We start from the raw sequence: 15,438 nt of genomic DNA on the forward strand, positions 1-15,438 counted from the left end.
AAGATCCCAAACCAGAGAGTGGGCAGAAACAAGTCTCTGGAGAAGGCCTCAAGTAAGGGTCAAGGACAGAGATCAGAAACATATCCTGTTAAGTAAAGTTGAGAAAAAGGAGCAGAGCAACAGGCTCCGAATTAAAGAGAGAAAGCTGTGGGGAGCAAACTTGAAGCAAAATGGGCCCAAGAGAAGCCTGAAGATCGGAGAGGGTAGCCGAAGGTTGGAAACTCTGTAAATGCAAAGGTATACCCTTTTGGAGCAGTGGTGTTCTGCTTGATACAGCTGAAGACCTGATATTGTTCTTGGAAGGTGACTCATGAGTGTATGTGACGATCCAGTGGAAAGGAATCTGAGAAGGTGAGATTGAAATCCTAGAGGTGGATTCTTGTTGAAGCTGTCCAAGTGGGGGTGAATTTTTGAGAGAATTCCCAGGCAAGTTCTTTGAGCGTGGAGATTGAAAACCTTTAGGAGAAAGATAGAGTTTCAGTAAAACCTGTTGGCTCATAGTGCAACAAGTGTCTGGGTGGGTTGTTGAGAAATCTATAGAATCTGCTTTGGTCGCATCTGTTATTCACTTTAGAGTGTGCTGTGTTTGACCACAGTTCGCCATCTGGTTCGTATGTACCACATACTTATCCTGAACATCAGAGTATAAGATAGACACGGTAAATTGTTTTTACCTTTCCGAATTTACATGAGCCTGTAAAGGTATAGCTTGGGTGAAGGAATTGTGAATCTTTCAATCATTTTCTTGTGTTGGTACTGAGATCTTTCTAACCTTTTTGTCTGGTATAATATATTTAATTTTTCTTGCTAAAGGAATGTTTTATTCTTTTTGTTAAAAGCTCATCAGCAGACTTCTATGAATTTGTTCAGTAACCCACTGCCACGGTTTCTAAAAAAAGTAAAAGTTAGGACCTATTAAGCCAGGTTTCCCTCTGGTCTGACTTGTCCAGTGGTAATATCAGTGGGATTGTTACAGGGGGGATAGTAGAATATAGCTTGTAAACAGAATCATTGGGTTATGAACCTGGGCTGGTAATTGCTTGGTCTCTGGCCTTGAATGCCGAGGGCTAGCTGCTCAAAAGGGGTGGAGTCCTTGAAATAAGATGTCTCTTTCTGGGCCGCCCCCTCCTTTTGGGGTTTGTTCCCTCCTGTTAGGTATTGCTTTTTTTGGAAAGTGTAAGGCATGATGAGTGTGTTCAGCTGCAGATGACAAGCCATGGCTGTAAAAGAGTTTTGGGGCCATCCTGAAGTCATGAAAGGTACTATGCCAGTGCATTCCTTTATGACCACAATTTTTTTTAAAAAGTCCATTTATTATAGCAATTCTTGGCAAGGAAAAGACAGGGTTTAATGCTTGCGCAACTTTTGGAGCCCTGTGTTTTGAATCATTCAGAGCCTGAATGGTTTGAGGGTGACGTACTGTGCTGTTCAAGCATTGAATATGATTGAAAAGTTGGAATTGAATTGCCAAAATATTTGGAGAATTACTGACAAACAGCAAAAAATCAAATGTTCTTCCAGAATAATTTTTAAATTTTGTCTTGTAAATGTGACTGGTAGTGTGGCTGGAAATATTGTGCAAATAAAATAATTTAAGTTTGGAGTTTTATATTTCCTTCCTTTCTCCCCAGCGGTGCTGGCAACATTCCAGTATGTCATCTGAGTAGCAAAGAATGTTGCCAAGTTATTTGTTAAGGAGGGTGCCAAAGCAGAGTCCAATGAAACACACATGCGCACGCGCACACAATTGCAGCCTAATTATTACCTTTAATAGCCCTTAACTGAGCACTGACCAGGAATCTAATATAGGATCTGTGTGACTTAGTACTGCAGCCTGCACCAACTATCCAGGGAGAATGGCTTTCCAACCTACCTTAAACTGCCATTCAATCATTGCACCAGATTTCAAAATGGGACAGATCTAAAAGTGTAAGACTAAATCCTTTGTCTTTACAACTGTGCATAATGTGAGAGAATCTGGAGAGGGAATTAAAACTTTGTTAGTCTTCAATTTCAGATTAATAAGAGACTGATCCACATCCCACCCCATCTGTTTTTTTTTTCTACTGGCTTTGTTTCATGGAAAATTTGTAGCATTGTGTTCTTAGTTAACTCTATAAGGAAGCTGTGTCCACAGTATGGGAGCTACAGGAAGCAGGCAGACGATGGAGCATTTCAGCAAAATTGTCTTGTCTGGCATATACAGCATATAAAGCAGTACCTTTTTTTTTAAATGCCAAAATCTTGTACAATTTTATGGTGGATAGCGAGCTCTGTACTGTAATAAAGTAATGCAAATGATAGTCATGGACTGACTTGCAAAGTTAAAAGGAGAAGCTGATTTATTTTTGAAGAAAGCACGTATATAACTACTAGATTTTTAAAATATTCATTCATGGGATCAGGGCGTCACTGGCTGGGCCATCATTTATTGCCCATTCCTAATTGCCCTTGAGAAGGTGGTGGTGAGCTGCCTTCTTGAACAGCTGCAGTCCATGTGGTGTAGGTACACAGTGCTGTTAGGAAGGGCGATCCAGGATTTTGATCCAGTGACAGTGAAGGAATGATATATTCCCAAGTCAGGGTGGTGAGTGACTTGGAGGGGAACTTCCAGATGGTGGTGTTCCCATGCACCTGCTGCCCTTGTCCTTCTAGATGGTAGTGGTCATAGGCTTGGAAGGTGCTGTCTAAGGAGCCTTGGTGAGTCCATGCAGTGCATCTTGTAGATAGTATACACTGCTGCCACTGTGTGTAAGTGGTGGAGGAAGTGAAAGTTTGTGGATGGGGTGCCAATCAAGTGGGCTGTTGTGAAGCTTTTTGAGTGCTGTTGGAGCTGCACTCATCTAGGCAGCTAGAGAGTATTCCATCACACTCCAAACCTGTGTCCTGTCGATGGTGGACAGCCTTTGGGGAGTCAAGAGGTGAGTTACTCGCTGGAGGATTCCTAGCCTCTGACCTGTTCTTGAAGCCACAGTATTTAAGTAGCTAGTCCAGTTCAGTTTCTGATCAATGGTGACCTCTAGGATGGTGATAGTGGGGGATTCAGTGATGGTAATGCCATTGAATGTCAAAGGGTGGTGGTTAGGTTCGCTCTTGTTGGAGATGGTCATTGCCTGGCACTTGTGTGACATAAATGTTACTTGCAACTTGTCAGCCCAAACCTGGATATTGCTGCATTTGGACATGACCGCTTCTATGTTTGAGGAGTTGCGAATGGTGCTGAACATTATGCAATCATCAGCAAAGCAAACATCCCCATTTCTTGCTCTTCCTTATGTTCCCTCCTGTTAAGTATAGCTTTTTTTGGAAGGTGTAAAGCATGATGAGTGTGTTCAGTTGCTGACCTAATGATGCAAGGGTGGTCACTGATGAAACAGCTGAAGGTGGTTGGGCCTGGGTATTACCCCGAGGAACTCCTGCAGTGATGTCCTGGGATTGAGGTGATTGACCTCTAACAACCACAACCGTCTTCCTTTGTGCTAGGCATGAGTCCCAACCAGCAGAGAGTTTTCCCCCTGATTCCCATTGATTCCAGTTTTCTAGAACTCCTTGATGCCACACTTTGGTCAAATTCTGCCTTGATGTCAAGGGCAGTTACTCTCACCTCATCTCTGGAGCTCAGCCCTTTTGTCCATGTTTAAACCAAAGCTATAATGTGGTCAGGAGCTGGGTGATCCTGGCAGAATCCAAACTGAGCGTCACTGAGCAGATTATTGCTAAGCAAGTGCTGCTTGATAGCACTGTTGATGACCCCTTCCATTACTTTACTGATGATTGAGAGTAGACTGATGGTACGGTCATTGGATTTGTCCTGCTTTTTGTATACAGGACATAACTGGGAAATTTTCCAAATTGCCGGTTAGACGCCAGTGTTGTAGCTGTACTGGAACAGCTTGGCTAGGATTGCAGCAAGTTCTGGAGTGCAATCTTCAGTACCATTGCCAGAGTATTGTCAAGGCCCATAGCCTTTGCAGTTTCCAGTGCCTTCAGCCATTTCTTGATAATCATGTGGAGTGAATTAAATTGGCTGAAGACTGGCATCTGTGATGCTGGGGACCCTCTGTAGGAGGCCGAGATAGATCATCCACTCAGCACTTATTGCTGAATATTGTTGCAAATACTTCAGCCTTATCTATGCACTGATGTGCTGGGCTTACCCACCATTGAGGGTGTGGATAATTAGGGAGCCTCCTCATCCAGAGTTGCTTAATTGTCCACCGCCCTTCATGACTATCAGAGAATTGCAGGCAGTTTTTCAGTCTCAGGGTTCAGTTGACTGACTGCTGGAACTTTGCTGCTGCAGCTTACTTTGTCACCTGAACCCTCATAATTTGAATTGCTGCCCTGTAATCTACTGCTAGTCAACCCAGTGTCCTTGCTATAATAGTCGCAATAAGGAAGAACATTATAATCAGAATTAAACTGACTCTTTATGTCGATTGGCAAAAGTAGTTTTATTTAAATTGTAGCCTTGTTGATATGCCGCAAACCACTTCCACTGATGTGTAATGATGATGTAGTTGATAGAAATCAGTATATTTATCTGTCACTTTCTCAAGAAAATGTTATGTGCCCTCTTCCCCCTTAAATGATAAAAATAAGACAAGTGAATTTGCCCAACCTTCTCATTTGTATCTGACAGAATAAGCATTGCACAAAGCAGCCTGTGAATGTTCTTATTAATGGCATGGATCATATAACTTTGATTCTACCTGATTTTACCTTGTCGATACAAAGGTTATGGGTTATTGCACAGTTGCAGTTTGGAACAATCAGCAGAAGTTGAAGATTTGTTGGAGCAAGCAGATGTGAGGTAAAATATGCCTTTGATAAGCCAAGTCATGTTTAGACAGAAGTATAACATTTGAAAATGAATTCTAGCTTTAGCGATCAGAGTGCCTAATGTAAAAAAAAATGAAGGATATGGTAAAAAAAAATTAATAAGATGGTAGTTATGTTGAGAATGATCTCATGGTGGGTTGGACAAAACAGAAACTGAGTTCATTACTTATTCTATTGACTGGCAATTTCTATTCACCCCCCTGCCCCACCCCTGAAATTGTGCCAAGAGTATAGATGAAGCAAAAGTTAAATTGCAGATCAGTTGTAAAGTGAGAAGCGATTTGTGTTGGAGATTACTCATTGGACCCAAATTTACATGTTACAGACTATATTTATGGCAATACAAAAATAATCAATTGTATTTTACTGCACAAAAGGGAAAACATTTGATTTAAGTGAAGATCATATTCATGACACTAAGAGAAAGGGTCCATTGTAGGTGGCAATTTTTGTTTTGGAATAGCAATTTAAAAAGAAAGATTTTACTTGTGGGTGGGTAAAAACTATATCAGATATTCCATGTTTGGAGGCAGTTTATGACCTTGTGAGATGAACATTTGGTTCACAGTAATTAATGCTTTCACATTTATTGTGGAAAAGGATCCTTGAAGACAGCTGATTTATGATGCACAGTATTCATTATTCATTCTTCAGAATCACTTTCTGAAGAAAAAAGCTGTTTAAAAGCACATGGGATCTTTGGCTTTATTAATAGAGGCATAGAGTACAAAAGCTACACCTTTTATAAAACACCGGTTAGGGCCTCAGTTGGAGTATTGCATTAAATTCTGGGGAGCACACTTGAGAAGGATGTCAAGGCCTTGGAGAAGTTGCAGAAGAGGTTTATTCAAATGGTCCTAGGGAATGAAAGACTGAGGATACTGGAGGAACTGGGCTTGTTCTCCTCACACCTGAAAAGGTTAAGAGGAGATCTGATTAAGAGGTGTTCAAAATGATTGATTTAGAATAAATAAGGAGAAACTCTGGGTGGGGGGGTTTGTGGTGGTGGGGGATGGTAACCAGAAGACATAGATATTACAATCCCAGCTGCTGTTAATACTGGACAAGTCAGATTAAAGTCAGATTAGTCAAATTAGGTTAAAGGCTAGGTGAATAGAGATGCAGTGACAAACATTTAAGGGTATATTTCAGAATACACAGAATAGATAAATTTGAACAAGTAAGAAAAAGTTCAAGGGATGGACACAACATCCGTGGTTAACTAAATAAAGCATATAATTGTGCAAAGACAGGTGGAAGGTCAGAAGATTGGACAGAATATAAGGAAAAGCAAAGGATGACTAAAATATTAATGAGGGGGAAAAAAATAAAGAGTACGAGTGAAAGCTAGCTAGAAATATAATAACAGATAGTAAGATTTTCTATAAATTTTTTTTTAAAAATGAGTTAACAAAGTGAGCGTTGGTCCTGAAGAAAGTGTGTCTGCAGAATTGATTATGGAAAACAAGGAGATGGCAGATGAACAGGTATTTTGCATCAATCTTCACTATAGAGGATACAAGTAACATCCCAGAAGCAGCTATAAATCAGGAATTGCAAGAGAGGGAGGAATTCAGGAAAATTACAATCAACAGAGAAGTGGTACTGAGTAAATTGTTGGAGCTGCAGGCTGACAAGTGCCCAGGACCTGGTGGATCCTAGGGTCTCAAAAGAAGTGGCTAGTGAGATAGTCGATCCATTGGTTTTAATTTTCCAAAACTCACTGGAATCAGGAAAGATCCCATTAGATTGGAACATTGTAAATGTAACTTCACTATTCAAAAAGGGAGGGAGACAGAAAGCTACATTTAACTTAACTTCTGTCATAGGCAAAATGTTAGAAGCTATTACTAAAGCAGTGATAGGGCACTTGGATAAGCTCAAGGTAATCAGACAGAATCAACTTGGTTTTATGAAAGAGAAATCGTGGTTAACCAACTTATTAAAGTTCGTTGAAGGAGTCACATGTGCGGTGGATAAAGGGGAACCTGTGGATGTACTGTACTTAGATTTCCAGAGGCATTCAATAAAGTACCACATCAGAGGTTATTGCATAAAATAAAAGTTCATGGTATAGGGGGTAACATATTGGTATGGATAGAACATTGGCTGGCTAACAGGAAGCAGAGAGTAGGCATAAATGGGTCTTTTTCAGGTTGGCAAGATGTAACGATTGGTGTCCCACTGGGATCAATGCTGGAACCTCAACTGTTTACAATTTATATAAATGACTTGAATGAAAGGATGGATGGGATGGTTGCCAAATCTGCCGATGAAATAAAGATAGGTGGGAAAGTAAGTTGTGAAGAGGACATGAGGTTACAAAAGATACAGATAGGTTGTGAGTGGGCAAAGACCTGGCAAATCGAGTATGTGGGGAAAATGTGAAATTGTCTATTTTGGCACAAAGAATAAAAGAGAAGCATATTATCTAATTTTTTGAGATTGCAGAGCTCTGAGGTGCAGAGGGATCTGGGTATCTTAGTGTAATAATTGCAAAAGGTTAGTATACAGGTTCAACAAGTAATTAGTAAAGCTAATAGAATGTTATCATTTATTGCGAGGGGAATTGAATACAAAAGTATGGAGGTTATGCTTCACTTCTACAAAGCGCTAGTGTGACACATCTAGAATGCTGTGTACAGTATTGGTCACCATATTTGAGGAAGGATGTAAATGTTTTGGAAGCAGTTCAGAGAAGGTTACCAGACTAATACCTGGAGTGGGTAGATTGTCTTATGAGGAAAGGTTGAACAGGTTAGGCTTGTGTCCGCTGGAATTTAGAAGAGTAAGATAAGGTCCTGAGGGGTCTTGACTGGATGGATGTGGAGAGGATGTTTCCTCTTGTAGGAGAATCTAGAACCAGGGGTCACTGTTTAAAAGTAAGGGGTCGCCTATTTAAAACTGAGTTGAGGCGAAAATTTTTTCTCTGAAGGTGGTGAGTCGTTCTCTTCCTGAAAAGGCATTGGAAGCAGGGTCTTTGAATATTTTTAAGGCTGAGGTGGATAAATTTTGGTAAGCAAGGAGGTGATAGGCTATTGAGGGTAGGTGGGAATGCAGATTTGAGGTTACTATCACATCAGCCATGATGAACTTTTAATGCAAAGAATAAAATATTTATTAAAACAAGAAAAGTGAACTATATTACACCTGACAAAAAAAGTTGGCAAGATCTCAATACAAACACAAAAAGATGATTCAAATTCCCACTATTTCTTTACCCCAGCAATATCTTCACAGACACACAAACCAGTGAAGAGTTGCCACTAGCTTGATGCAAAGGCTTCTCGCTTGGGACTGACATAGTTGCAAACAGTTTTCTTCCAGTGAATTCCTGTGTGTTCACTTGATGCTTCTCAGACAATTCATATCTCTTCCTGAGACCCCAAAAAATCGCACTCTAAATTCACTGATTCTTCAACTGCAGAGCAAACAAATTAGTTCCCTAATCTTAGTCTTCCAGTTGCACCTCTGCTAAACTGATCACTTTACTGAGTCCCATTATTCAGTTAACTACTATCCTACTAGCCTTAAGGTTTGTCCTCTTAGAGAGCTTCAAATCTCTGTCTTCTTTCTTTGACACACAAACTGAACACATCCTCTCTCAATTCCAGCCTTTTCTATGCCTGCGTCAACGGATCACTGTTGCTAGGCAACAGAAAAGCTTTTCTACTTTGTGTGTTGCTTCCAAAATCACTGAACTTTCAACCCCTTTTAATCTCCACACTGCAGGGGTTGCAAATGAAAGGATAGAGGAAGCAGATTCATTGCTAACTCTCAAAATGGAATTGGGTAGATACTTGAAGGAAAATTTTGCATGACTTTGGGAAAGCACGGGGCAGTGGGACTAGTTGGAAAGCTCTGCCAAAGAGCTGGCACAGTCACAATGGGCTGAATGGCTGCCTTCCGAACTGTATTAGTCCATGATCTGTGTTCAGGTTTTTTTTTGAGTGGATATCAACTGTATACAGAAATTTCTAAGCGTTTTTCATTCAGAAAGAAATCTACTTGAATGAAGAAATGAATTTTGATATGAAATGGCATACATTTTGAGAATGGAGATTAAAGGGATCCTAAGATACTTACTGTTTTCAGTTTTATAAGTCTTTCCATTTGTTTTTTTTCCCAGAATTCATGTGCGGAAGATTGTGCACTTAAATAGAAGGGTCTCACTAAATGTTGTGTCCTATTGCTGTTTATGTCACAATGATGCAGACAATCTGAGATGTGTTGTGTCATGCTGTCAAAGATGTTAATGACAAAATGGCATTTAATATTTCTGTTTATTTGAGCAGGCCTGATAAAAGATCATTGACCTGATATATTAATTCTGCTTCTTTCTCCACAGATGATTTCTGACCTGGTTATTTCCAGCATTTTCTATTTTATTTCAATTTTTCAGCATCCATGGTATTTTGCTTTTGTAACCAAATTACTTCTCTTTTAACTGCTGCATTAAATTATGAGCTGAATAGGGTCTGGTTTTTTTGTAAAATGGGCAGAAAATGGGGAGGACAAAGGGCAATCTAATTTTATTCGACTTCCATGAGAAAAGCTACAAATCTAGCTCTTGGATTCTACTATTTTGGATGGCAGCTAAATTACTGAAATACTATTGCATATTACCTGGAGCTTTTTTGTTAAGAAAATCACTACAAAGGATCAAAAGTTACACAATTGTACTCAAACCCAAAGAAAAAGAAATGTGAAGGATTGAAGATATTATTGTGTACTTTTTGTCAGTTTATAAGAGCAATATTATGACAGACATTCTGTGTTTCTTCATAGATTATTTTCCCTCTTTTCTACAGGTAAAGACAGGATGGAAGCTATTTTGATGAGACTGAAGCAACTCACTCCTACTGAACTCAGACAAGAAATTCTCAATGCTGGATTGAACTATGGACCCATAACTTCGACAACCCGCTTCATTTTTGAGAAGAAGTTAGCCCAGGCTTTGTTGCAGCACCAGGGAGGGGGAGAAGCAGATAAGCTGCCTGAATTAACTGATGATTCAGCAAAACCTCAAGGCAACAGTGCTTTGTGTAGCCGCTTCTTGGACGTGTCTGACTGCAGCTCTGCTGCATGTTTTGGCAGGTCCCATCTGTCGAGCGATGCCAGTGCCAACAGAGATGCGCATTTTGGATATGATGTGGGACTGAACCCTCCAGATGAGACAACATTGTCAAAAGATGTAGATGTGAGTGATTTACAGTACAGTACCGAGCAGATGACAGGAGGATCAACTACCACCTCTTCACTTTATTATGGGGTTTGTCCAGTCTGGGATGACATATTGTCTAGGAATGGTGAGTCTCTTAAGGTTACATCTGGCATAACTATAAATTTATCAGAATAACTATTGTGTTATTGATCATAGTTTCAGTGGAACCTCAAAGGTCAACTTTGAAGTGCCATAAAATCCCTTCAAGATCAACAGTCCATCTCCTGAAGGATTATGGAGCACCCAATTATGGAGCAGAGCTGAAAGAAGGAGCTGGATAATGTAGTGGGTTTTTATATATTTCCTATGCTTCTGTGAGCTGGTTTCAAATGCAAGTGTAAATAATGGGATAGAGACGCCTGCCTTCTGATCTCTTCTTAGGCAGTCCCTCAGGATCAAGGGTGACTTGCTTCCACTCTGGTTCTATGAGTTCTGAAATGGCTGAAAAGACCTATGTGTGATCTGCAGGCTCTGCCACATGTCGGGCAGGTGGTGCTTGAAGGGTTGGAAAGATGGGTTATTTGGAAGTTTGTACACTCCCTCTGATGCCTTGACTTTGCCTCTGCATGTTCCTGATGAAGTCTCTGTGTGTTCGATGCCTTCCTGAATGAACCTTCTCCATGTTGGTCAGTCTCAAGTCAGGATCCCTGATAAGTCAGCGAGTATGTTTGACCTTTTCAGGGATGCTTTGAGGACATCCCTTAAGTATTTCCGCTGTCCTCCTGGGTTTCCCTGTTGCGACTGAGTTCCAAGTAGAGCAATTGCTTTGGGAGTCTGATGTCAGGCATATAAACTGCATGTCCTGTCCAGCGGAGCTGGTTTTGAGTGATTAGTGCCTCAATGTTGGACATGCTGGCTTGGGAGAGGACACTGCTGTTGGGCTGCCTTTCTTGCCAATGGATTTAGAGGATCTGTCAAAGGCCCCACTGGTGGCACTTCTCCAGTGCTTTGAGGTGACTGCTGTGGGTTGTCTAAACTTCTGAAGCATATAGGAGCACAGGGAACACTGCCATCTGGTAAACCATGACCTTGGTCTCAGGTTTGAGATTCAGGTCCTCAAATGCTATTTTCCTCAATTGGCAGAAGGCTGAGCTGACACATTGGAGGGGATGATGAATTTTTTCACCTATGTTCCCAAGACACGGGAGATAGTCCACATTTTCCAGGCTCTCACCATTGATCGACAGTGGGGGGATTGGGGGGAGAGTGTTTTGCTGTAGGAGCTGGTTGGAAGAGGACCTTAGTTTTACGGGTGTTTAGTGAATGGCCCATTTTCTCAAACGCTTCAGAGAAGGAGCTGATAATGACCTGGAACTCCGTTTCTGAGTGAGCGCACACAAATGTCATTTGTATACTAAAGCTCTATGACTGAAGTTAGGACTGGTTTTGGATTGAATGATGTGTAGGTTGAGCAGTTTCTCATCTGTTCTGTAGATTATGCCCATGTCTGTGGGTAATTTGCTAGAGGTAGGTTTAGTAGTGGTTTCATTGGTGAGGATCATGGTTTGCATGTCATTTGTGGTGTAGGCAGAGGTGAAAAATTTATGAAGGCAGCAAAATTTGAGGAAGATGCTCCTTAAGCCTTGACGGTTGACAGAGTCAAAGGCTTTTTGTGAAGTGGAAAAAGGGCAGTGGTTGGTCCTTGCACCTTTTATTGAATTTGCTGTGCAGTGAAGATCATGCCTGTGGTGCCTCTTGATGGATGTAGATTACATTGTGACTCTGGAATGAGTTCCTCGGCTGCTGGGAGGAGTGGGTTGAGGACAATCCTCGCAACTGCCATCCCTTTGGCAGCCAGCAGAGAGATGTCTCTAGTTACCGCCATTCGACTTGTCTCCCTTCTTGAATATAGTCATGATCTCAAGATCTCTGAGACCCCTGCCATGTGCTCTTGTTCCTTGATGAGGAGCGTGATGCCAGGAGTGAATCACTGCCTAGATGACCAGCTGTCCCAGATTTCCCAGGATTGTCCTGTATTTAAGGCGCTAGCCAAGTGTCATGGGTTGCCTGCTTCTGGCACCGTGTTTGTCCTGTATTCTCAAACATCGAATTTTACGCATGTTCTCTTGCAGGATTGCCACTGCACAACCTCCCACCTGAACCAGCTCTTACAGGCTCCCCAGCACCCCCTCTCTCCTCCCACTATTACAGGCTCACCAGAACCCAACCCCCTCCCCCACAATTACAGGTTTGACGATTCCCCGGCCACCACCCTCTCCCAGTTTGAATGAGGAAGTGTCCCTTAATTTATTCCCAAGAGTTGGTCATCCTGATCACCATGGCAGGGACTCTACCTGCTCATGTTCTTCAGCTGTTGAATGGTTTTTTCAAGTTAGTTTAAACAGCCTCTGTCTGATGGTTCAAAGCCCATCCTCCAACTTACCTTGTCAGCTCTGTTAAAATCTGGAAAACTCCGCGGCGGATTTTCTCTCAAATCTGGTTTCACATTCCTGGATATTTAGACCGTGTTTCTGAACTGGAACATTGGGAGGGAAAAAAGCTTCATTCTGTCCAGAATCTGCTGTTTTGTTTTTTTTCTTCTTTCCTGATCTGCAGCCTGTGGGAAAAACTTAATCTGCTTCATCTTTCAAGCATGGCTTCAAATTCTTGGATCAAGAAGATATTTTCTCTTTTGGACTATACTAAGACCTAAATTCTTTCTCTGTCTTGCTGATATCCTGCGACATTTAAAGCATCTTGGGTCAGTCTTCCCCGTCACTTCAATGTTTGAGAGACTTCACTCTTGCTGAGCTTGTGTCTGACTACTGGTTCAACTGGTTTTTCAGCTTCAGCCTGTTCCTGGTCACAGGTCTCACACGTACCTGCGTATGACCATGTACAGACTGTGCTAATTTCTCACAGTAGATCCTGGCCTCCAATAGCCTCAGAAACCCCTTGTCGTTGGAGCAAGGCCCCGTTTTGCTGGGGTTGTGTGGTAGTCAGCTTGCTACGACCAGCCAATGTTTTTAAGCAAAAAAAAAAAAATCACTCACAGGCATCTTCCATTCGTCAAAATGAAGTTTGGGACTTGGAACGTCAGGACCCTTGCGGACAACCCCAATAGTGACAGACCTGAGTACCATGCTGCCATCATAGCTCAGGAACTTGCGGTCTTGACATTGACATTGCTGGTCTAAGTGAGCCATGACATGCAGGAGAATGCCAACTGAAGGAACAAGGTGGCAGGTACACCTTCTGGAAGGGCCTCCCAGAGGAGGAATGATGCCTCCATGGGTTGGGCTTTGCCACCGAAAATGAGCTTGTCAGGCACCTCAGTGACTCCCCCACGGCACATCTTAATGAGGACCAGCATGCCATTGTCATCAACGCATTCGCTGTTACACTTGAGGCAACAGATTAGACTAAGGAGGGATCCTACACCGACCATGAGCAATCCCTAGCCCAACTCCCAACAGGCGACAAACTCTGAGTTTTTGATGCTAGAGGCAGGAAGGGTGCAAATCTCTGGAAGATAGGCAAGGCAGGAGTTGCCCTTCTGTTAAAATGTCTAGAACATGACGGTGTCATAGCCAACACCCTGCCCTCTGAAAGTCATAAGAATGCTAAGTGAAATTAATTTCAGTGGCCTTTATGTTAAGCACAAAGCATTTATTCTGAAAGTGAAATGAGAGATGAAGTGATGCATGTTGTTTCAGAAATGCACCACAGACTAATTTTGGCATATCAGGATATGATTTTTCAAGCTAAGCCTTCAGCACCTCAGTATAAAGTCAATTTCATTTTCTATTTTACTAAAATTAGAGACCTTTTGTAATCAGAGGTATAAATTTCAGGTGACTGGATGTTAAGTCAGTGTGGTATCCTATGTTTAATGGCCAGATTTGTCCCAAAATCTACTTCCTTTTGCTAGCCTTAAAATTCTGAGCTCTACTCCTGAATTGGCTCCCGAATCAGCAAAACTGCCATGGAGTTATTTCTTAACCCCAGGGATAATTGTTTTGTGCAGTTTAAGCTAGAAGCTTCAAATATCATGGATTCCTGTTGCTCCCTTCTGTTTGCTGGTTCTTCTCTATCATACCACCACTGATTTAGCATGCTATGTATAAACGATTTCTATGCTTGAACATGAAGATTGAATATGGCCACACAAACATGAAATTGCACTGTATACTCATGTTATTATTTTGGAAATAGGCCATGAGTGTGACAAATTTCTGCTTTATCATCTGCTATTTATTGGCTATTTATCTTGGGTTTTTAAATCTGCTTATACATTTTAAGTCACTTAAGCCAGATGGTTTACATATTGATTCCTGTGTGTACATGTACATTTGTTAAGTGAAGTTTTTTATGTGTGGTAGGTTGATAAGAAACAAAGCAGTACTAGTAGGATAGGGAGGAATGGCAGCCTAGACCCATCTAAAGGGAAAGATATGTATAAAGGAGAAAGGCGATTGTGTGTAAGGTAGAAGCATTTTAAGTTCCAACAAGTGTGAAAAGCCTCCAGCCTGTGAACCTCAAGGTTGTCTGCAAGGACCCAGAGCTGAAGGAAACTCACTTTGAATGCGAATGTCCAGAGTGTGCTTTGCCAGGTGCCTTTTCAGGTATTTTTATATTTGTTCTATGAGATTTACTGTTGCCTTACCAGGGTCTAACTGAGAGTCAGATTAATTAGGGGTTTTTTGTAGTCTCCCTATATGGAGAGATATCATGGTGTAGTGATAATATAAAGGGGCCAATTCCATTAAAACAACAGTAGCAAATTCAAATGCAGCTTATCACTATAATACTAAAAACCAATATTTTAACCAGTGTTTCCTAATCCACTGATAAGCTGGCAGATGATATCATTCATACATTTGGAAATTGTAGTCACCATTTTTGAAGAACTTTATGCACCATTACTGGCAGCCAACAGTCAGAAAAGCCTTGCTGGTTGCTTTAATTTTACCTGTGGTCAAAATGCTGAGGCTAATCTGAACCGAGGGATACTCACTCCACATCATGGCTGGCTCTGTCTTGTTTGATTAAATGCTCTTCTTGACAGGGTTCAGCTCCATAACATCTTACAGAAGGAAGTAAATATCACAGAAGAATCTGATATAAACAAAAGGGCAAGAAAATAAAAAAAAATGGGGAGAAAAGTAACTGAAGCAAGTAAATATAAAAATAGTGACAATGGCGAAGATGTTTTTCGCCAATTGTTCGGAATCTGCAGGACAAATTTAATTTTTGGCTATTAATCTGGTCTTTCCTTTAAAGCCATTGTTTAGATCTGAAGGCAGGTTCTGACACATGGAACTGAAGGGGGTTGCAAAGACAAGAGTCAAGTCCTTGAGGCATTATTATGACACAGCCTGAGTTGTTCAAATCCCACAGGGAAACTTGAAGCAACTGTCATAACCCAGTTT

At 41.3% G+C, this 15,438-nt stretch overlaps 1 protein-coding gene across 1 annotated transcript in view; it reads left to right on the forward strand.

Annotated features, from left to right (window-relative positions):
- The window catches only part of ankle2 (ankyrin repeat and LEM domain containing 2), a 58,908-nt gene that overhangs the window by 18,970 nt on the left and 24,500 nt on the right, over window positions 1–15,438 (forward strand). Inside the window, exon 2 of the mRNA XM_041202968.1 lies at window positions 9,654–10,151. Coding sequence (XP_041058902.1) covers window positions 9,665–10,151 — 487 coding nt within the window. The 5' untranslated portion in view covers window positions 9,654–9,664. The remainder of the gene's footprint in view (window positions 1–9,653; window positions 10,152–15,438) is intronic.

The sequence above is a fragment of the Carcharodon carcharias genome, chromosome 13 (assembly GCF_017639515.1).
Source record: "Carcharodon carcharias isolate sCarCar2 chromosome 13, sCarCar2.pri, whole genome shotgun sequence".
NCBI lineage: Eukaryota > Metazoa > Chordata > Chondrichthyes > Lamniformes > Lamnidae > Carcharodon > Carcharodon carcharias.